General features: G+C 45.0%; 1 protein-coding gene across 4 annotated transcripts in view; it reads left to right on the forward strand.

The window, feature by feature from the left end:
* The window catches only part of tanc2b (tetratricopeptide repeat, ankyrin repeat and coiled-coil containing 2b), a 116,667-nt gene that overhangs the window by 31,420 nt on the left and 63,156 nt on the right, over positions 1-22,091 (forward strand). For 3 of the 4 annotated variants that reach the window (XM_062413844.1, XM_062413846.1, XM_062413845.1), the window contains one exon: positions 21,359-21,430. In XM_062413844.1, the coding sequence (XP_062269828.1) occupies positions 21,359-21,430 (72 nt within the window). Of the gene's footprint in view, positions 1-7,015; positions 7,143-21,358; positions 21,431-22,091 lie in introns of those variants that run through there. The other variant, XM_062413847.1, reaches the window with a different exon arrangement.

Below are 22,091 nucleotides of genomic sequence, written 5' to 3' on the forward strand. Positions count from 1 at the left end.
TGCTAGAAAGCCACATCCCTCTGTTGCCACTGTGGGAGACTTATCAATCCGAAAACTGCCCCTTTTTATATATGGATGCACCGGCTGATGAAATGAGTGTTCGGTACAGATGTGAGATTGTGAGATAAGATGATCATCCTCTGTCTTTGATGCATCTACAAGCAAGTGTCTGGCTGCAGGAGCTCCAAAAGGGAGAATAGGCAACAGACGAACCCCCTTGTCCCCGGATCTGCACCGGAGACATTGCTGTAGCCCAAAGTTGATGAGCTGTTTGAATGCCATTTTGTTTCTAATTGAATAAAACAGATAAGCTGATTGCGTTGATGCAGACGTGTGTTTATCTTCTGGGTAAATGCATCATGTGGCCTTCAACTCGTTCTTCTATGATTAATCAGACACCATTCAGCAAAATTAATGTTTCACTTGAGACTGAGAGCGTTTAAAGAAATGTCGTTTGTGTTATTGTTGCAGCGTTGTTTGTGTATCAGATCTCACACTTATTTTGAAGGCAAAGATCAGACCTCAGCCTGTGTGTGAGTGTGAGTGTGTGTGTGTGTATATGTACGACTTTTTATTTCAAACTGTTAGTGTTGCCTTCAGCAGTTCTACGACAAGTTCACCAGCCTGGAAAACCGTAAAGTGAACAAGAAGCAAAGTATCCCCTCGTGGTTTCAGATATTACGTTGTGCGTTCGATGTTCTCGCCTGAATCTGTGTGTGAGAGCCGGGAGTGTGTCGGCATTAGTTACACTTTTTTGCTGCGTTTTGGGAAACACTTTCACCTCCATCTCTTTCTTGATCCCAAATGGAAGGGGGGGGGGGAGTCAGCAGCCTGACGCGGCAATTACGGTTCGTGACATTGGCTGATTGGGGAATGGGAAATGAGGTTGAGAGGTCGGGGTGTGTGGACAGGGAGCTGTTGCATGACTAATCAGCCCTGAGACACACACATGCACGAGAGAGCGTGTCTCGAGAAAACTGACCGAGCCTGTCTTTTGGGTCCGAATCCGACCGAACCACAATGATTTCTAAAAGTAGAAACCACGTCTGAACCCGGCATGAACCTGAGGATCATTTCAAAACCACAAATGGTCAAATATTCAGGTTTTCTTCACTTTGAAATGGAAGATAAAAACGTATTTTAGAGTAATGGCTTCAGGGTTAAACATTAAGATCAAACGGCAGCGCACAACTCTACTCAGACACATTCCACATGTCAGTTGTCATCCTGCATCATCATGTGGGCGATTCAAACAGAAAAATGCAAGTCATGTTTCGCTCCACTGCACCTTCTGCTATATTCATCCCTTCTGCTGTTCACTGAAAGAATGAAAAACCTCACTCTTAGCAATAATGTTCCAGACTGTGCCTGGACCTTGTGATGTCATAACGGATGATGAACAGACAGAGACGGGACAAGAAGAGACATCTTGTCCTTTAATAACAAAGATACTAATAATATGGGACTGTGGAGTCGCCACGTTTCATTTGAGGAACTTAAGAGAGGGACATGAGCTCAATCGGCCCTTTTTCATTTTGTGATGGAGCTGGGGAAATCCCTGAACCTGAAATGTTTCTAGCAAAGTTCAACCCAAGAGAAACATCTAATTATATTCAAGGGATCAGGACCTTTCATTTTGGACTTGTCATTCTCTGCTTTAACTTCTCGGCAAACGACACATGACAAAGGGAAAACACATTGTTAACCAGTTGTTTGTATTGGTCTCTCGTAGTGGATCATGATTATTCACTGCTACACCTCCCATGACCCCCATGACCCCATCAAACCAGGTCTTCTGTTTCTGTATTGACTGAGAGACCCCCTAGTGGCCGAAGTCACATATTGCACGTCAGCGTCCAATTCATCCTAATTGATTTAAATACTAACTAAACGAAATACAAAGCCGAGCAATCCTGTTTTTTCAAAGATATTCTACCGAGCACAGACGGAATGTTCCAGTAACTCGACAAGTCTGACGGCAGCAGGTGCTTGACAGGAATCAAATGGCAGCCCCGCCCCTCCCCTTCCTAATCACAGCTCACTAATTGATGGCTCATTTTCCACAGTGCCGGGGAAATCTAATTAGAGATCATCAGATCAGCAAACATGCTCCGAGCTCTAAGGCACGAGGAGTGACACAACAGCCCGGCCTAATGCAGTGTGCAGGCAATTATAGTCAATCTTGAGGAGCCGCGGATAAGACCACTTGCACTGGGCAGTAACTGGAAAGAGCTTTACCTTTGTTTTATATATTATAGAGCAAAAAACTGTTTCTGTTCCTCCCATATAATTAGGGTTGGTCAGAATGTGAGTAAACTTGTTTTATATCTCAAAATTGAATCTATGTGTAGTTTAGTCGTTCAAATGGAAAACAAAATGTCATGTTTTTTCTATTTAGAGAAGTGGCCCCACTCGTACAGTTCTTACAATGCTTCACTTTTATATTTTAATAACATTTTGTTGCTGTCTGTAAAAAATAAAAAAAGTTGTTAGTGGTTGAAAAGATAAACGTCCTGTCTGCTGAGGAATTTCTCCAACACTTACAATTCTTCATATACACCAATTTGAAAAGGACAACCTAACATGACAGAAACCATCTTTGAGAAAAAAATGATTGGTGTACTCTTTACTTTTATACATCTATTAACATTAAGGAGGCAGGTTTTATGACCATTACGCAGCCTGCCACCAGGGGGAGATCCAGTCTCTCTGGCTTCACCTTTACGGGGCAGTCATGTCATCCATCTTTATCTCCAGTCTATGCTGAGGACTTCATTTATGGTTTAATCCCTCCTTTGACTGATGTTAAATTAGCAGTACCCAAAACCAGTCAGTGAGACGTTTGTGTATTATTATTCCTCCCATTATTGTGTTTGCATTTACATTTATATTTATTGTATCTGTTGAGTAGCCGGTGTACTTTAAGATCTATTAAATGGAATGGGGGGGGGGGGGGGGGATCAATCTGTATGCAGATGATGCACATTTACATATATATTGCTACTTACATGCAAAGAAAGCCTCAGAATATCCGGTGAACATTAGTGACCGGGTTGAGTGCATGGAAATGAATCATTCCACCTGGTGGAATATCATCGGATGAGTCTACACGGCTTCATGAGCAGCAGCTGAACATGTGCTGGTTCTGGCGGATCTCCACCCTGCGACAGATTGGCACCTACTGCTCCACAGAATGTCTCCTTCCTTCCTGTCTTAATGAGCCCTGGAGAGGTAACATGTGAATGGATGATTTCATGGAAAAGGTCTTGTTAAGAGGAATCACTGTACTCCTGTATGGAGACATCCTATAAACCACCTTTATATGGTGGGTTGTAAACCACATAAGAGCGAAATACATTTGGCGTTAGGTCTTTATTTTGAATGTTGTAAATGATGGATATTTGAAATTTAAGGCAACATGTAATGACCATTTGTGTCAATTATTAAATCTACAGATCTTTTCCGTTGTGAGAAGTTTACTGTTTTGTATCATCACCTCCAATAAGGAACAAAACAACGCATCTAAACTCTAAATGTATTAAATTGAGAGTTTAGATGCGTTGTTTTGTTCCTTATTGGAGGTGATGATACAAAACAGTAAACTTCTCACAACGGAAAAGACCTGAATACATATTTTTGATTTAAAATGAGTTAAAGACTAATTCTCTCTTCTAAATTGTTGCCATTTATTGTTTTAATATTTATTCTCTTCTGGATTCCTAATCAGCTGATGTTTGCATTTTGTATCATTCAACAATCACATCTGCAAATACAATCTGCAGCTCATCTGTCAACTCCTCTTTATCTCACGCTGGGCTTAAGTAAACCCTCTAAGTCTTAATTCTCTTTTAATGTGAACGTTTAGATGTCGTGTGAAAACGTAATGGAAAGCAGACGATGAATCTGTGGATCAATACGGCGCCCAGCTGTCGAGTGGAGCTCTGACCTTTGGTTTCTAAAGACGACCGTGTGATGTCTTCAAACTCCTCGAGCTTCACAGCAACGTGTCGTTTAGCCCCCCTCCTTCAGCTTTTGACATTTCCGAGGTGCCTTTGTGCGGTTGTGACTGAGCAACTGAGCACTGAGCGTCTGAGCTGCTGGATCGAGGGCGGGTGAGAGCTGTGAGCGACCTCCTTATGAATGAGATAAATCTGTTTTCCTCATCAGAGCTCAAGAGAGGAAGTGTTTAGTGCTTGTTTTAGGCTCTTGGTTTGGGTTCTGTCCCCTGAGGGTTGTCCCGTATAATTTCCTCATCTTATTAGAAGTTTGTGTCGGGGTGGTGGTGGTGGGGGGGGGGGAGGTTTCACGGGGGCTGACGTAAAGGGCCCTCGGGTTGGAAGACCTCATCACTTCCTCGCCTGTGCCCACGTCAGCCTTTCAAGGTCACAGGTTCAGAGGCGGGGTCACCAGCGTCAGATCGGATGGGGGGGGGCAACACGGCCCCCGGAGCGGCCAACCTCCTCAGCCGCCACCTGTGGCCCCGTCACCGGGAAGCCATGGCAACAAAGCTGTGGCAAAACGAAAAGCTTGCCGAAGGTCAAAGACAATTCAGAGGATCCTCGGGGGGGGGGGGCGATGGGCCCCGAGTGTCTGCAGTGGCTCTCTCCTATCAGGGGGAGTGTAGGAGGCTCTTACCGGCCCATCATTACGGTGCAGTGGCGCCTCTTGACGCACACACCACCCTTGTCCCCGCCGGCCTCGGCTGAATGACCTCCTTCAAGTCCTCCGGCTCGATGTGACGTTGTGAAACCACTTCAACCATCGACTCGAGAGATGAGGGAGGTCATGGTTAAATCCAATAACATGAAATCAGAGAGTAACTGAAGTCTTGGTCCACTTCTCCACTATTCATTGGCACTGTTGTTGGAAGATTTGGTTAAAGTTTAAACCACATTGAGATGGAAAAAAGGCGACTGAGGATTGTCGTTAATATTTTGAATAACACAAGTGCTTTTTCTTATTATGATAAATCAAAAAGTGGAAAAGTAATTTGTTTCCCTTCTTTAGTCGCACTACTTTATAGAAACACTTTAAAAACAATATACAGTTATTTCTATCAACTGAATAAAAAAACAATCCTGTCAAGTGCATCCTCGGCTGTAATGGCCGACTCTCACCGCTGCCAGTGGTGCTCAGCCGCACATTGTTTGTATCACCGTTGTCGCAATAAGCACAGTGAAGTAGATCCTCTTATGGATTTCTGCTACGCTACACTCTTGTGTGTGAAAGACGGCATGAATCATGTCGCACTTTCTCAACCCACACCAGTCGGCCTTTTTTCTATTTCAGCAGTTCCGGATTGATTGCCGTCATAAATCTGTATTTATGGCCCCGTGCATGTCCACAGTCAGCACAGTGCATGTTAGACTCCTTCCATCAGCCCTGAGACGGCCCTCTGCGGGGTCTGGACACCCCCCCCCCCCCCCCCCCCCCCGGCACTGACTCCGGCCCTGGTTTCATGGCTGATCTCACCGCGCTCTGGGTAGTTTTCGCTCGCCATGTAGAAAAAATGGAGACCGGCACCAGAGTCCGAAGCCGTGTCTCTCCCATGCAGCTCTTTTGTGAAGGGAGCCGAGCTCGGAGCGGTAGGGAGTGGGCAGCCGGTGCGTGGGTGAACTCACGTTGGTCTGACCCGTTCTCTGATCACAACGTCAATAGTGGGAAGCCTCCCTCCGGGCCACTCCACGTGTCCATTTCCTTTTACTCACCTCACGTTCCTGCTCTCCCTCTGTGGCCTCCCCCCCCCCTCTCATTTCCTTTCAGTGAGTTTCCTGCTAATCTTTCGCTCTGTGGGCAGAACATTGAGGATGATGGTGCCCCTGTAACGCGAGCGGCCCTTTGTTGCGTCTTCACGCTGGATCTGTGTCGGCTCTTTGTGTTCGCGGTGACAGCTTGATTAAAGGGACGTGTTCACGGCTGGAGCGTGACAGATATTTAGCCGTTGCCGTTGCTGTGACATAGATGTGGCGTCCTCCTGTCTTCGGTGGCGACTGACAGGGATAACACGGAGGGAGGTTTGTGGTCATGGAGAGCGATAGACCTTGAACATGTGATGACCTGGGAGAACCTTCAGGGATGATCGTTCAGCCTGTGTGTGGTATCTTTGGTGAGGAAACTCTCGGGGGTCACGTTATCAATTTATAGTACGATACAGGGACGTGACCATGACCATTTTTGCCCGTTTGTTTACTGTAGCGACCATTGTTGTACCATCTCATCATCGGCCACCTATCAGAGAGCTCATTCAATCAGTTAGAGATAAAGAAAATGTTACTTATATTCACCAGGTGGCTGCAGACGTGACTCTGACTTAATGGTGGTGTTTCTGCATTCTGCTGCCCCCAAATGGACGAATGCATGGGGCGATGCAGCCTTTACAAGTGGTGTGTGTGTGTGTGTGTGTGTGTGTGTGTGTGTGTGTGTGTGTGTGTGTGTGTGTGTGTGTGTGTGTGTGTGTGTGTGTGTGTGTGTGTGTGTGTGTGTGTGTGTGTGTGTGTGTGTGTGTGTGTGTGTGTGTGTGTGTGTGTGTGTGTGTGTGTGATTTTGGAATTGTGGTTTTGAGAGAGGGAATCAAATTGTTCACTTGTCATTAAAGAAGAAGTAAGGGCGAGTGTTGTTGGAGATGAATCGATTTAGAATGACTTCATTTTACCCTGAAAGAAGAGAGAGAGAGAGGGAGGGAGAGAGGGAGAGAGAGAGAGGAGGATGAAGGAGAGTTACTGCTGACGGAGGAAGAGGAGAAGGAGGGTGAGAGCGAGAAAGAGTTGCCTGTCTGCCTCAGTGTGTGTGTGTGCGCGTGTGTTCTGAGTGTGTGTGTGTTCTGAGTGTGTGTGTGTGTGTGTGTGTGTGTGTTCTGAGTGTATGCGTACTGACACCTGGCGCTCGCCCTTCCTCGCTGCTCACATTGTGGAGCGCTCTCTGCCTGTCTGCCACTCTTTACCCCTCTCTCTCTCTCTCTCTCTCTCTTTCTCTCCCCCTTCTATTCTCTCCCTCTATCTTTTGTCCTCCTCTCTCTGCCTTTATTCCCATGTTGCCTTTCTTCCTCTCCGTGCCCCTTCAGCCTCTTCCTTTTGTTTAGGATCTCTCTTACTATGCGGCAGGATTTTTATTGCCCCGGCAGACGAGGCGCTCGGCTGACAAAGGTGAGCCGGAGGAGTCGAGGGCGGGAGAATGGATGGATGGATGGACGGATGGATGGGTGGATGGATGGGAGGACGGAGGGATGTACAAGCGGGGGATCTCCGAATTCAGCTGTGAATAAGGGGAGTGGTGGAAACTGGGTTTGCAAAGAGCCTCTATTCATGAGGATCCAGCTGTTAATTATTTGTCCTGGTCTCTTCACATCAGTGCATGTCTGAGCAGCTCCCCGCTCGCCCAGCCTGTGTGTAGGCGTCTCGGTGTGTACTTTGAGAGGTGAAGGGTTCAAGTATGTGATTTAAGAGCAGTGTAGAGTGTGTGTGTGTGTGTGTGTGTGTGTGTGTGTGTGTGTGTGTGTTCTCCCGGTGTCAGCAGTGTGTGTTGTCTCGCTCTTGGCTGATTTGTTTGGCGACTGTTGTGGCGACTGGGCTCGGTGTCACCTTGACCCAGGTAGTCAGCAATCAGTGCCTCGCCGGCATCGTGCCACACCTTGAGCACAGACTCCGAGTGTGTGTGTGTGTGTGTGTGTGTGTGTGTTACTGTAGAATACAAACTGAAAATAGATCAAGAGGCAGTTAGCAGCATCATTAGAGGAGAGAACTGTCTGGGGAATAAAATGAGAGCTTGAGATATTGATTCTCTCTGCTCTTCACAACTGTCGCTCTTTATATTTAAGTTTATTAATAGCATCAAGTCTCTCTGTCTGTTGGCATCTCCACGTCTTTGGGCTGCTGAAGCCCAGAGCGTCTGTGGACCCAGTTTGGTATTTTGTCCCTTTTGAGCCACGTGAACTAGCCTAACTTTTACCGTGGGTGTGACACAGTGGCACAGTTGAAATAAGTGTGAATTCTGTAAATAAGCAGCTCGTCCTAATGTTTAACAGAATAAATCACTGGGAAATTAAACATTAACTTGATGCATTTGATTAAAGAAACTTGTCGGACTGTGTGAGACCGAGAGGAGACCGGAGTCTGGGCCTCGATCTCCACTGTCTACACCAGTAACCACAAAATATAGTGAATTCGAGACAATCAGAAGCACGACTGGCTCAAAATAACTCCTAGGGGATGAGAAACCGACATGTAGTAAACAAGCCTTTGTATTTCAAGGTTAAAGTAAAAGTGAGCGTGTATTGAATGCTTAGTCATTCCTCATGGAGCAGGTACAGGTATGTTGAAGGTAGTTGGATTGAACTGTGATGGACTGCAGACCTGAAACCAGAGATTAACTGTTGCTGGACCTAATTGGTTAATTAGTGATTTAAAGTGAATCCAGTAGCTGAAGATATCAAAAACCATGCCACGATCAATTGACATATTACCTATTAATTGAATATCAAAACACCTGCTTATCAATGTCTGTTTATCAGCTTATTGGTTGCTGCCCTCAGCTCTGCAGTGTTTTATATTTATACTGACAGTTTGGGTAATAATTTAATGTTTTGCCTTCACTTTCCTTTTATGATTTTGTTTAACCCGGCTGCTGCAACTTCAGAACCGACGAGGGCTTCAGCCAATCTGCGTCGCTCATTAAATCCTCGGCCTTTGTTCTGTGATTTAGTGCGACTGCCTATTTTCCCCTGGAGCTTAATGAGCCTAATATTTCACAAAAAAATGAAATCATTTTGTTCTGACGTGAGCGGAGATCCCGTTATCTTTTAAGTCCTACTGATTCACTCTCTCCTGTTGTTTTCTCTATTAAAATATCATTAAACCGATAAAACCACGTCAAATAATAACTGTACTGGAAAATGAAAATCAGGAATCTCATTGGCTCTGTCGCTGTTTCATCTGAAGGCGTCTGAAGATGTCAGGCTGGCTCACTTCCTCTGTCTGTCTCTCTCTCTCTCTCTCTCTCTCTCTCTCTCTCTCTCTCTCTCTCTCTCTCCCCCTCACTCTGTCATCAATGCAGTTACTGTAAGTGTTCCTTCTCTCTCCAGCACACGCTGCTACTCTCTCCTCCACCTACTCAGATATTTCTGGAGAACAAAAGGGGTGAGAAGAGAGGGAGAGAGCACGGAGGGAAGGCTTAATGTACCGGCCCTGCGTAGGCTAATGAGTCCTCACCGCCTCACCCTCCCTCCCTCTCTCTCTCCCTCTCTCTTCCTCCCGTCCTCCGCCTCTCTTCTCAAGTCCTTCTGTCTCCATTTATCCACATCATCTCATAAGCAAAGTTGCCCACCTTACTCCTTAAAGTAATTTACCTCTTCTCCATTTCTCACTGCTGCTCGTGTTCCTCCTCCATCATCCCTTCATACTTCATCAGTCCAAACATCACATCTCTTTATTCTCTCTCGTTCATTCCCCTTCCGTGAGGAGAGGTTATTTTTTTACTCCCCCTCATCTTCCCCTTTTTTGTCTTCCTACCCATTCATCATCTATCTATTCTCATAATTACAGGTGTTAACTGTTTGCCACTCCGTGTCCTCACTTACACTTGTGTTAACCATTTCCCTTCTCTCAATCTGCACCCTCCTGTTTCCTTCCACACTGAAATCCACCGTAAACAAAGCATCCTGCTGAATTGTGCGTTTAGCCGTGACAAATATGAAATAACACGGTGGTGGCCCATTTAAATTTTTTATGCCATGCCGGACTTATCACCCCCACTCTCCTGCTTACTGCAGCAGCTTCCTATTGTTGTTGTTGTTGTTGTTTTGTCTTTTGCCAGTCGGGAGAAAATGGGCTTTCATTATTCCTCTTGAAGTGGATGGGCTCATTATTGCCTCTCAACGCTTTGTGTGTGTCTTTGAATTGCAGGAAGTGTCCTTGCTAGCTGAGCATACTGAGGGATGTTGTGTTTCTTCGTGCCGCATAATAAAGACAGCGGGAAAATAACACAACGTTGCGTAACTGAGCGGCGATGTTCGTTTCCATTCACAGGAAGAACGAGGGGCCACGGCGAACCCAGGCCAGCTGTGCGTCCGACACGCGTTCCCTCGGCTGTCTCGAATTTGACGGCGGCTCTCGAGCCATCTGTGAATTCCAACCTACCTTCTGTGTGTGTGTCTGTCCTCGTCCGTCTGACTGTCTGGTCCCTCCTCTGTCGTCGGTATCCGGCAGCCATGTTTGTGACTCAATCGGTGTAACTCCTGCTGACACTCACTGGGAGGACGAGATTATCACGACTCCTTTAATGTCATTTCAACAAGAACCATAAAACCAAGTCCTAAACATAAACATCTTTTAGTTTGGACCTGTGGGGATCTGCACACGGACTCATATTGTGGAATTCACAATTGTTTCTGAGCTTGAGCCAATTCCTACAGTTATTTAGCTTCTGTATAACTGCCTCCGTCTTCACTTGTGGGTATGTGTGTGTGTGTGTGTGTGTGTGTGTGTGTGTGTGTGTGTGGATTTGTGGAATATAACAAACGAGTTTTTAGATGTGATATGGTCCCATTGAATATCATCGAGCAGCAGCAGTTCACTCCAGGACACTTGCAAATGTTTAAACACGTGCGTATATATTTATATATCCACACATATCACACATGTACACTGAAGCACCGGGTGTAGCTGTCATGTTGACGACCCAGCCTCGTGCAGCAGCCTGCTCTCTCCTCACCGTGGGCAAGTGTTGGTGTCTGCTGTGGCACTGCACAGTCCCCCAGTCTGCTCTATATTTAATGTGCGTTTCATTATTCAGGCCTCCTTGTTTGCAACTGTACACCCATCTCCATTGCAGTTGAGATGGGCCTGTGTGTTCCCTGTGTGTGCATGCAGTAGTCGCCCCCCCCCCCGTTATCGTCACAGTGACACTGAGAACACAGTGAATTATTGCATCGCTGTGGGCAAGCAGAGGATAAGAATAACAGAGCGCAGTGAGAGAGGGCGCAGCAGCAAGGACAGCCTCTGTCATCTCTCTGTTTCACCTCCCTCCGTCCTCCATGCTTCATCTGTTACTATGGCCACCTCTCCTTTTATTTCTCTATCTGGCTGTTTCCACTTCTTCCTTCCTCCCCTAATTGCTTACCCTCCCTTTGCAGGTTGAAAGCTTTGCACTTTGAAAAACATCATTTCCATGTCTGTGTGGTTGGTTTTCTGGGATTTAGCTGCTGTTTCCACGAGGAGAGGAGCTCCCTGTGGCTGTGGGCCTAAAGGACATCCCACATTAATTCATTAAAAATAAGGGGAAACTTTCAAAAAATGAATGTGTCCAAAAGGCCACTCGACGAGATGATGTCCATTGGTCACACAGCTCACAGACGGTTCACAGGAAGTTGGCTTGACTTCTGCGTGAACCTGCGAGAGAGTATTACGACTTTAAATGTGGCTTCATATAGTAATCCAGAGCCTGGAGCTGTTTCATTGAGCCTGAACACAACACTGACCCATCGCCTTAATTGAGCTTTGTGAATTCTACACAAGGTTGTCTGTATTTGAGACATGGCGTAGCATTTTTAGTCTCTTATTTATTTTTTATTTTTATAGAAGATGCTGTTAGAATGACTTTTTCTTTCTGTGAAAGGCAGAAGCAAAGAGGGAAGGTAATTGCTGCTTGCGGGCGTTGTTATGACTTTGCAGTATAGAATTGAAGAGAGTTCAGTTTTGTGTATACAGGTTTACATTGATTTTTTTCTTGAAGCAAACAGTGCCTTGAATTTAATTTGAGCTAAATCGTCCTCGGCGGAGATGACGAGGGTGAGAGTTGGTCAAACTCCCTTCATGACGCTGCAGAAAAAACGCTGAGCAACAGGAAGAAGGAATTAACCTGCACATACGTTTCTAAAGGAGACGTATGAGGCTCTCAGTTGTTCTTTTCGTGAATCATCCATTTTTGCATCTTGTTGTCATTTACTTCTCAATCCCCGAACATTTGTGTAATGCATGCCTATTGGCCAGTCTGGCATAACAACAAAGTCAGGCAAAATGAAGGCAGAGATTTCTAGAAGCAGTAGAAGTGGTTAACCTATCATAACAGAGGGGCCAGCTGGCCAATCACAGCAGACTGGGATTTAAAGAGACAGGAGCTCAAAACCGAGTGTTTCAGACAGAGGCTTAAAAGAGGAGCTGCAGCGATGGACAGGTTGAGGAAAGTGTTTTCTGAACTTTGGAGCATGAAAACCTTTTACAGTATACCATATACCATAATGAAAATGTTTATCTTGAATATGAGCATAATATCTCCTGTATGGCAACAGTTGACTGTCACTTACTCAGGCAGTCATTTGAAATGCAGTAACCATCATGAACAGTCTGCAGCAGTGGCTTCTTCCTTGTGTGAATGTATCAGGGTTCAAACCTCTTCTTAAGGACAGAGACAAACACTTGCAGCTGAGCAGGAGTCACAGACGTCCTTCCTCTCACTGTCGTCTGTCTCAGGTCGAAGGGGACGAAAGGTGAGGCTGCGTTTGTGCTGCAGACCGAGACGTGTCGATTTAACAGAGACAAGGAGACAACACCTCAGGTTACCTTAGTAGCAGGTGCAGTACGGTGGTGGAGGTGCAGCAGGAATAATGTTTACATCGGTCTACGTCTTTATTTGCTTAAGAATCAACAAATCCTGAAAAGATTTGTCAACTTATCGATTAATCTGACGACAGAAAATGAATTTCCCTTCGATGGTTTGCTCTCCTTTCTCTTTTTGCTCGGCTCATGTGCAGTTTAGAGTGATAACTGATGCAGATCTATTTGTATTTCTTAAACCATGGCTTCTTGATTTCAGACGGACGTTAGAATAATGCTGCTTCTCATTTCTAACCAGTGACTGAAATGATAATCAGATGCAGCCGGCGAGATGATTAAACGATTATTAGCTCCATGAGTTGGTTGTCAACGTCGTGTCTTCCTCACATCAAATGATTCCTTCAGATTTTTGAATTAGTTTTGTCTAAAGAGGATCTTAAATTTCTCCTTGATGACTGTATCACATGTTGTGTATTGTGCTAAAAGGCTAAAGCTTAGAGGTCAAATGAAAAACGTTGGCACCCTCAACAGTTGATGATCCATATAAAAGGGTTAGGGTTGAAAATATATATATATATATATTTGCAATGTAGTGTTAGTTCTTAGATATGCAAATACTATAAGTTAAATATAAATTTAGATTAATATCTTTTCAAACATAACCTTCATTGGCTGCTAGCAAGGGGAAATGTCATTCTCTCTGTGTTGTGACCAACAGTACCTGGAACCTTTTGTCCCGGGAACTTAGACGAGCATGACCAACAAAACAAACGATTGAGGAGCTTGACTAGTTGAAATAAAAACGCTGGAGTACATCTCTAGTGTTGAACCTCTTTTAAAGCACTAGCCCCTGAGCAGGGACTTTCCCCCCTAAACTTAATTTAGACCCTGGATCCTGCAGTGGAGAGTTCCTGCAGCATATAATGGACAGACCTCACAGTCTTTTTTTGGGGGGGTCCCTCTATGTCATTGTCAGGCACCGAAACAACCGCATCATTCTTCACTGGAGCACCTGCAGGAAGTCCAGGAGCCGTACCAGCCTTTTTTTATCTCCCTGCTCCTGCTCTCAGTCACTCTCTCAGTCTCAAGGCAGCCGAAGCAACAAATAAAAAAAAAAAAAGCCTACCTCTAACACTTCCATTTCCGCTCGGTTATTTTTTGCTGCATGCTTTTCACTTCTGCGCTCTGTGATGTAACCCCAGTGGTGTGTCAGACTGAAGGTAGGAGATGCTTGATGCAGCCGCTCTTTGTTTTCCAGACTCTTTTTCTTTTTTAAACGAAGCCCACCCACTCAGTGCTGCGACACAGCTTTTTTCAGCATCGGATGGCCGTGTAGGAGTCGAGGAATCACTCTTCTTTTTCCCCGTCTCTCTCTCTCTCTCTCTCTTTCGCTTCCTCTCTCTTTCTCCGAGCTACACGTACACACATTTTCTATTCATGCTTCCTCCATCATAACACCTCCGTCCATCCATCCAGGACACTGCTGAGTCGTGGTGCTGTCAGCCAGAGCTTGACGCACTCAGCCACTCATGTATGCGTCACCTCTCTGGCCCACCGCCGCCGCCATGCTGCTCACTGTCCTCCAGATATACCTCCGTGGTCAGGGGTCACATGCGCTGGGCTTCTCTAGAAGGTGGGAGGCGATAGATAGTTATGTTCAGCCAAGGAAACACGTCCTCAACACACCAAACATGCATTCTGTACACTGGAGATGTACAGGTTAAAAGCAAGCCTTTACGGTTATTAGAAATCAGTGCCAATATTTATATTTCAGAGTTTAAAAATCAGATGTTTTCAATCGATCTATGAGGATAAGGATTTGTTCTTTACAGATCCTGAACCATTTGAACCACTGGCACAGCCAAGACTTGGTCTTTGCCGCTATAAATGACAATAATAATAAATAATAATCAAATGTAGTCATAAATGTTTTGTTTCATCAAATAACAGTCATATAATTTAGTTTACAGCTAAAAAAAATGCATTAAAATGTGAAATAACAATTTATTGTACACAGATTTAATATATGCAGCAAATCTAATATTGTCCGATGTATAAACTTTATCGGTGTAGTTGTACTAGGTTATTCTAATTTGTATATTTAAATATATATATACAAATATATATATATACTTCCGGGCCTCTCTACGGAGGCCCCCATGTTTTTTACAGTAGCCCAGACTGGACGAACTAAATACCTTTCCTCTTTTAAGCTTGGAAGGGGAGGGTGAAGTGAGAGGTATTTAGCGGCTACATGCTACTTCACCACTAGATGTCACTAAATCCTAGACACTGAACCTTTAAACGCATGAATCATGGTTTGTACATTTTATTCATTTTAAACAGTAATAATCTGTATTCATATTAACAGTGTCTTTAATGACAAGATGAAACTACTGAAGAGTTCATTCCTAGTGACAAACCTCCAGAGAATAATCACCTGAAGCTCCCCTACCTTTCATTGTGCTTTTGCACTCAGCTCATTGTTTGCAGCTTCACTGTTTCCCTGCTTTCTCCTCTCGTAATAAACAGACTCAAGTACAAAAAATAATTATCTGAAGTCAGTCTGTTGAAATCCAGTCTGTGCATTCAGGCCTGACGTTGGGTAGGTAGTGTTTTCTGCTGCATTATTGCTTCTTTCAGCCGACAGAAAGATTCACAAGAGTCTGCTCCCACACAGCCCACCATGTTGTTGGATTTTTTTTTTTTTTTACAGTTCTTGCCTGTGAAGTAGGAGGAAACACATATTAAATCAAATCCGATGTGGGCATTGTCCTAAACGCAGTTAACAGCTTGTGAAACTACCGGCTCGTCGAACCCTCCCTCCCTCAATCTTCCTCCCACTATCCGGATCAGCATCGTTATGGCGTCCCCACAGACTCACAACTACAGAGGTCCAGAACAGCATCTTCCCTCAGCTGGGAGTCCTCGTAACCGGTGCAGTTTGTCCTCCCTCGATCGAGGATTGTTTAAGTGCTGACAGGCTCGTCTTTTGGTCTGTCAGGGCAGGTAATACAGTTTTTAGGTAGTTCTTATCACACTGATGTCTATTCAAGTGTACGTTTGAGTTATTTGATGCTATAAAAACGGGGTGAAACATGATGATTGACTGTTTAGTGAACATTTGCATCAGAACTGTGCAAACTCCGTCTCCAAATGACGTCAAAAGGGCAAGATGGAGGAAGTGCTGACGGGTCATTCATCTTTACAAACAGTTTATGATTGAAACACTGAGCAACATGTCCCGTCTCGCACATCCAGGATACATAAAAAGTTATTTAAATTATTTAAATGTATTTTCTGAATTGCTGTCCCAGCTGTAATTTAGCTGGCATCTCAAACGGCCACAATTCAAAATGGTATTTTTACAGAGAGATTTTTTTAATAGATTGAATTAGTTTCGAATTGTGGCAACAGTTGAGGGAAATAAACATTTCAAACCAAGTTGTCAGGGGCTTTAACAGAGAAATACAACTAGTGTATTTACCATATGTTTAATTTAATTCTGCTGTTTTTCCATCACCACTTCTCCATTTTTCATGTGTGATTTGTCAAAACAAAAGTCTGAATAACTGAACCAGAGGTGGATTCTCTGAACTTTACCCAAGTCAATGCAGATTGCACAACTCCACAGATCCACTTTGAATCATATTTTGCAGGGAGGATATCGCTGGATAATTTGTCTTCATAGTTGTTTGGGAGAGTGAGACCTCCACATCTGCCTGCTGTCCAGATGTGGATTTATCCAAGTCTGGTTTGTGTGTGTGTGTGTTGAGGGTTTGATAAACAGATTCCCATTACTCAGTGCCAGGATGTCAGAACCTTCAGAAATGGAGACACAACACTCGACAAGCTCTCTCATAGCGGACGTGTTTGTGTGTGTGTGTACACGTGTACGTGTGTGTTTATCATTCTGCGCATGAACTTGTGTGTCAGCGTACACCGAGGCTCATGCTAATGAAGCTGTCTGCCAACTTTTTACAAGCGAGCAGATGTCTGTGCTCTCTTACGGCTCAGTGCGGCGCGCTGCGGTGGAGTGATTCATTAAGACGCTCCGCTTTGTTGTGAATCTGATTAAAGAGTTTTTATCCGAGACCAAACCCTCAGTCGCACACTTTAGCATTTTAGCATACTTGTGCTGAAAGGGTGCGACGATTAATTGATGAATTAATTAGTGAATCAACAAACAAAAAGTTCTTGAAGTCAAATTGAGCTAAAGTGGTCAGCTTTTTTTACAGTGTTTTGAATAACTCTGGGTTTCAGGTTGTCGGTCAAACAAGGGACATTTTCTTAGGGTGCTGACAGGAAAAGTTCTAGAAAATGTTCGGAGACACTAACTCTGACATTAGTATCGTCACATACAGCGACACCAGATCATTTCAGGAATATGTCTCGAGAATCAGCTCTAATAACTCCCGTTGAGCATTTTTCCCTCTTTTCAAACATTTACGGAACAAATGGTTTTCAGTTAGTCAAAACTAATTATGCTGTAATTGATAATCATCATAATCGGAGGCCTTGTTGATTCATACATCTGCAGCTTTGTCATTTCTAGGATAAACTTGACTTCCTGTAACACACTTGAACGGTTGCAGTTCAGCACTGATTATTACTCTCTGCAGGAATCAGCTTTTTTTTTTTCCCCTCCAGCTTATCTTTAACACAATCAAAGTCTATTTGTGTAAATGACCCAGGGTGCTCCTCCTCACACGAGCGGCGGCTCCTTGTGATATACAGTGTTCACTTTTTATCTGTGAGCCAGTTACCTGAATAAATGTCGGCGTGTCTTAATATCCCAGCTCGTGCATTTCTGCATCTGATTTATGAGGATTTAAAATCGTTAAACATTTAGCTCACGCTGGAAAAAGAAGTGTATAACAGGCTTTCAGGCTTTTGCCAGGATGACACGCACTTCATTAGAAATGTATCATTTCTTGAATCAATCTTTTATTATCCTGTCTTCTGAGACGTTTTATGCAAAGTGCAAACAGGATTTCTGTGTCCGTAGTAAAGCGTAACAAAGGAGCTGTGATAAAATAGATGTTAAATCTGCACCTCTAACCTGGGATATTATTTTGATGAATGGGGAGAAAGATTTGCTGTGACTAACTGGTGTTTAATTAGACTACAACTCCTTCCTGGGGCTTGACAAACAAGTTGGCCACACCACAACATTAGGGCCCTGTGGAGGCAATAAGCAAAGGTAAGGTAGAAAGGAGCTGAACCTTAAATCAGGGGGTGAAGTTATTGAGCTGGAGGAAGTTAATCTCAGGGCTCCTGTACGGAAGGTGACTCAGGACGTTTTCAGAAATGAACTCTGGAAAGAATCCAGACAACTGGGTCCAGACTTTCAATCTCAATGAGCAACATAGAAGGGGATTGTCCAGGTCAGACACTACAACAGGAAATCCTCCATAGCATTCAAGTGGAGGGTGCATGGCGTCTGAGAAGATGATGCAGGAGGTAGGACGTTGAAATCGCTTTTCTCCTCTTACATACAACTCCTCCGGATTATTTCAGGAATATCCAGAGTTCAGTGCAGGTCTGAAAAAAGCTTAAATTCCACACTTTAGTTGCAATCTCTTTTTCTCCTCCTGCTGTTGGTCATGTTGGAGCGACTCTCATCTGAAAGACTGGCGGCGACTGTATTTTGTGGCGAGTACATCGGTTCCTTTTGAGCGTAACGTGATTGATCCTTCGCAGCAAAAAGGAACCGAATCATCTCGGATCCTAATTTGTTCCACCCCGTTTTTTTGGGGATGTCCAGCAAAAACATCCAAAAACCCGCTCATGTCATAACCAGCAATGATTTAGCTGTGTGTCTTTCTCTTTATGCCAAAGGCTATCATACAAATGAGCACAATTTATAGTAATAACTCTGTAGTTGGGAGAGGAGCTTGGTGTTGGAGCAGAGGTCACGTCGAACACAGACAGGTTCATCAAAGTCAGCCTGAACACTAATGATAGCAGACTTCTCCTCCGCGCTCGGCGGGATCTTGATCAGAAGTCACACTGACTTCTCCCGTAATGACTCTTTGTCAAAGTGCGAAATTGGCTTGCTCCTTTGACACCCCGACACCCCACCAAGGCATTACGGCTGCAGAGAATAGCCAACAGAGTAAGTGCACCATTATTTCTTTGCTTTTACTTTCAGAGGGAGTAAAGCTTTGATTTTCCAGCTGAATAGGATGTGGTTACAGAGCACAGACCGTCTGTACTGACTTGGAATCAGACACTGAGCCGTGTGCAGTCGCATCCTCACGAGAGGTTGACGGATGTTCTGTAGAGAAGAAGATTGATATCCACTGTGTGTCCCTGTGGTTGCGATGAAAACACGTCTCTGTCTTCTGACGGCCGTGGGTCCTCCCCTTTCATGTTCCCTGCTTAATATGCCATTGATCTGTGCGTCAGGACAATGCAGAGTGATCACTGGTAACAAGAGAGCAATCGGCCCGGAAGAATAGAAGCTTACTCTTTGAAATGAGAGACACAAAAGATGTGTTTCTCAAGCCAAAAAAGAAACTTCAGTCAGGAGACAGGAGGCTGCGGTAAAGAGGTGAAGCCCGGTGAGGAATTTACCTGAAACATCAGTAAACAAGGATTTAAAATGCAGATGTTTGTCATTAAATGGGAGGAATGTTGGTTGGAATCCTACGTGAATAAGAATTATTCCATTTGCAGCAAAGCTTGCAGCTCTTTTCAGCTTCAGATCAAATCTGTGCCATAAAACAGCGTGTTTTACTTTTAGGAGAATTAAGTTGTGGCAATTAAACAACCTGCAGACCCACGCACCTGAAGAAGAGCAGGCTCAAGAGATGTGTCCTCTATTCTATCTAATCCTACATCTTATTGTCCTCCGTTCAATTTAAAAGATTAGAAGACTCAGTCGTGACATTTCCAGCTTCTCAACTCATCTGATGACAAGCACGTTGCTCCGAGACGTCACCGAGGTGCTAATCAGCTCCGCCACAGGAGCGCAGCTAGCGTGCAGAATCTGTGACTGTATGTCTCCGGGCTCTCCGCTCGCAGCATCACACTCTTCATACGTGTTTGCATGTGAATGTGTTGTGCTTTTTTCACGGCTCACTGTGCGAGCTGGGCTCACAGCGAGTGCTCCTCTTCAAAGCCCGTATTGACTTTCACGACATTGATTTTGCAGCCGATAGGGCTCATCAGGTAGGCGAGGTGAGAAGCTATTTTTGGTCTGATGTGCCTGCGATGGAGACATGGAGACATGGAGACGTCAGAATGGGGAAGTGCCGGCAGCAGGATGTAGGATTTAGTTTTTTAACAGCAAGAATGAAAAAGCTGAAAATGTTTTAAAATCACCTGAAAACTAAAGTGACACTCAGGAGTGCAGATATCTCCGCCCAGGCCCAACAGTCCTTTGACCCTGACCCTCGAAACAAGCCTCTAAGGCTGCATCGCATTTCCCAGCTACACCTACCTCCACCTGTATGAAACCACATTTCACTAGAACGTTATTCTCTGAAAAATCAGTGAAAATGTTAAAAATATCTCGCAATGTTAAAGAAAGTGAAAAAACTTTTCTGGATCCGACCCCTGAAGATTTGTGGGAAATGCATCCAGTAGTTTTTTGCATAATACTGCTGCAAAGTTACTGGAATTTTTACTAAATCATTCCCATTCTATGTTCAGATTGCCTCACATTTCTCATTCCAGTATACGTGTTCATTTGACTTGTCCTCATTGGTTCACGTCTGTAAGCGAGTGCCGACAAACTCTCTCTGCGGAAGACTCCTCCCACAATCGGTGTCAATCTCGGCCTGGCCCAGTTCTCACACAATCATGCCCCACGGCTTATTCTATCCGTCCATCGACAAGCTTGATCTTTCCACCAGCGAGCCAATCGAGCCTGCTGCATGGCTGCTGCCGCACAATGTGTGTGTGTGTGTCTGTGTGTGTGAGTGTGTAAGCCTGTGATGGTGGAGATAATTCTTTGCGTAGTTGTTTGGGTTTGTGCCGGGCTGGTGGCGAGAGCTAGCGATGGAAACACACAGATAAAACCACTCCTTTCTTCGCCTGCGTTTGATCTTTCCACACACATAGGAAATCCATGGGCTCAGACCAGTTCCTACACAAGTGGCTTAGTTTAGATTGTATTAATAGCCCATTTAATTCCAGTGGGACGTATTTATTCAGAGTATAAATCAGTTGCTCCAAAGCTCCTCTGCCGGCCTGTCGTGCTTTACAGTAGATCCCTCCACACTTGAACAGGATTATGAAATGATCCCCAGTGACACTGACTGTGCTGCCCTGTGATGCTACCCCCCCCCCTCCCCCCTACCCTTCCAGCTCCATCCACTGTGCTTAATTCGGCCTGCCCGCTCCCTGGGGCGTAATTGATCCTCGTATCATTAACGTATGTGGATCCATCCAGGGAGACGCCCACTGTTTCACTGCTAGTCCCTGCTCGTTGGACCATGGAGCCCAGTGAGCTCGGGGACTGCTGCTCGACCACAGGACTTTCTTCATGCTACAGTGGCTGTAATGTAAACTGCGTTGTTATCTGCATGGGCAGGCCCTGCCGATGTTTAGTCTAACGATGGGGAGGAGGAAAAAGTGGAGAGTGGTGGCGCGGTCCCCCTTCGCCACCATGAGGGGCCGCCTGGGCCCCAGGAGGAAGGGCGTGGAGGGGCTGTGTGTGAGCAGCCTGCTGGGAGTCCTGCGCTCCCACACCTGGCTGGTCGGGGAGGAGGAGGTGGCCCTGCTGCTGGCCGGCACCTTCCCACGATGCTTCCTGCAGCGCCGAGCTCAATCCCTGTCTTTCTCTTTGTGCTCCTCCTCTGCAGATGGCGGGAGCGAGGACTTGGCAGATGCCCGCTCGCCCGGTCTAGACCCTCACCTGTGCCACGTCGGCCAAGGTAAGCTAAGAACATTTATTATTATATAAGCTGTAAATATCACAGATTCACGAGTTGTGCCTGTTTCAGCATCCCAGCAGTGGCTCGTCTTATTTTGAAGCTGTGACTATGTGTATGTGAGGGAATCAGAAGCAAAATGATTGAGATCAATAACTCTTCCCACCTTTTCCTCCTGATTTACACTCTTCTCTCCCTTCGGCCTCTTTCCAGACTCCATTTCTTCTCCTTTAATGTTTTCACGTGAAGGAAACCCTCGGAGGCCTTAGTTCTCGAGCTGTATTTTACTCGACTTCCCAGCGAAAAAAGTTTACGACTACTGGAATTGAAGTCATATTTACAGTGTATGAATTTTACAGTCTTGTAATTCTGTCTGTAAATCTTGAGTTTCTTCCGGGGGGGTAATCGGCTGCCTCCAGCACAGCGGTGGATGTTTATCAACAGCGGGGGGATGTCAGCGCATGGCAGGGAATGTTTTGGGGCAATTATAATTTCATCTCACCTTTTGTTTTCCTCCTCGTTTCGTGTTTTGAGCCGAGCACCTCGACAGGTAGGTGTTTGTGTTGATTTCCAGTCATGGAGGGAACCTGACACTCATCGTATATAAAAGTAAAGACCATCATTTCCTCTCCAAGTGTTCACTCGGGGGGATGTCTCCTCCCTC

This window comes from Platichthys flesus, chromosome 20 (genome assembly GCF_949316205.1).
Source record: "Platichthys flesus chromosome 20, fPlaFle2.1, whole genome shotgun sequence".
NCBI classification, from domain to species: Eukaryota; Metazoa; Chordata; class Actinopteri; order Pleuronectiformes; family Pleuronectidae; genus Platichthys; species Platichthys flesus.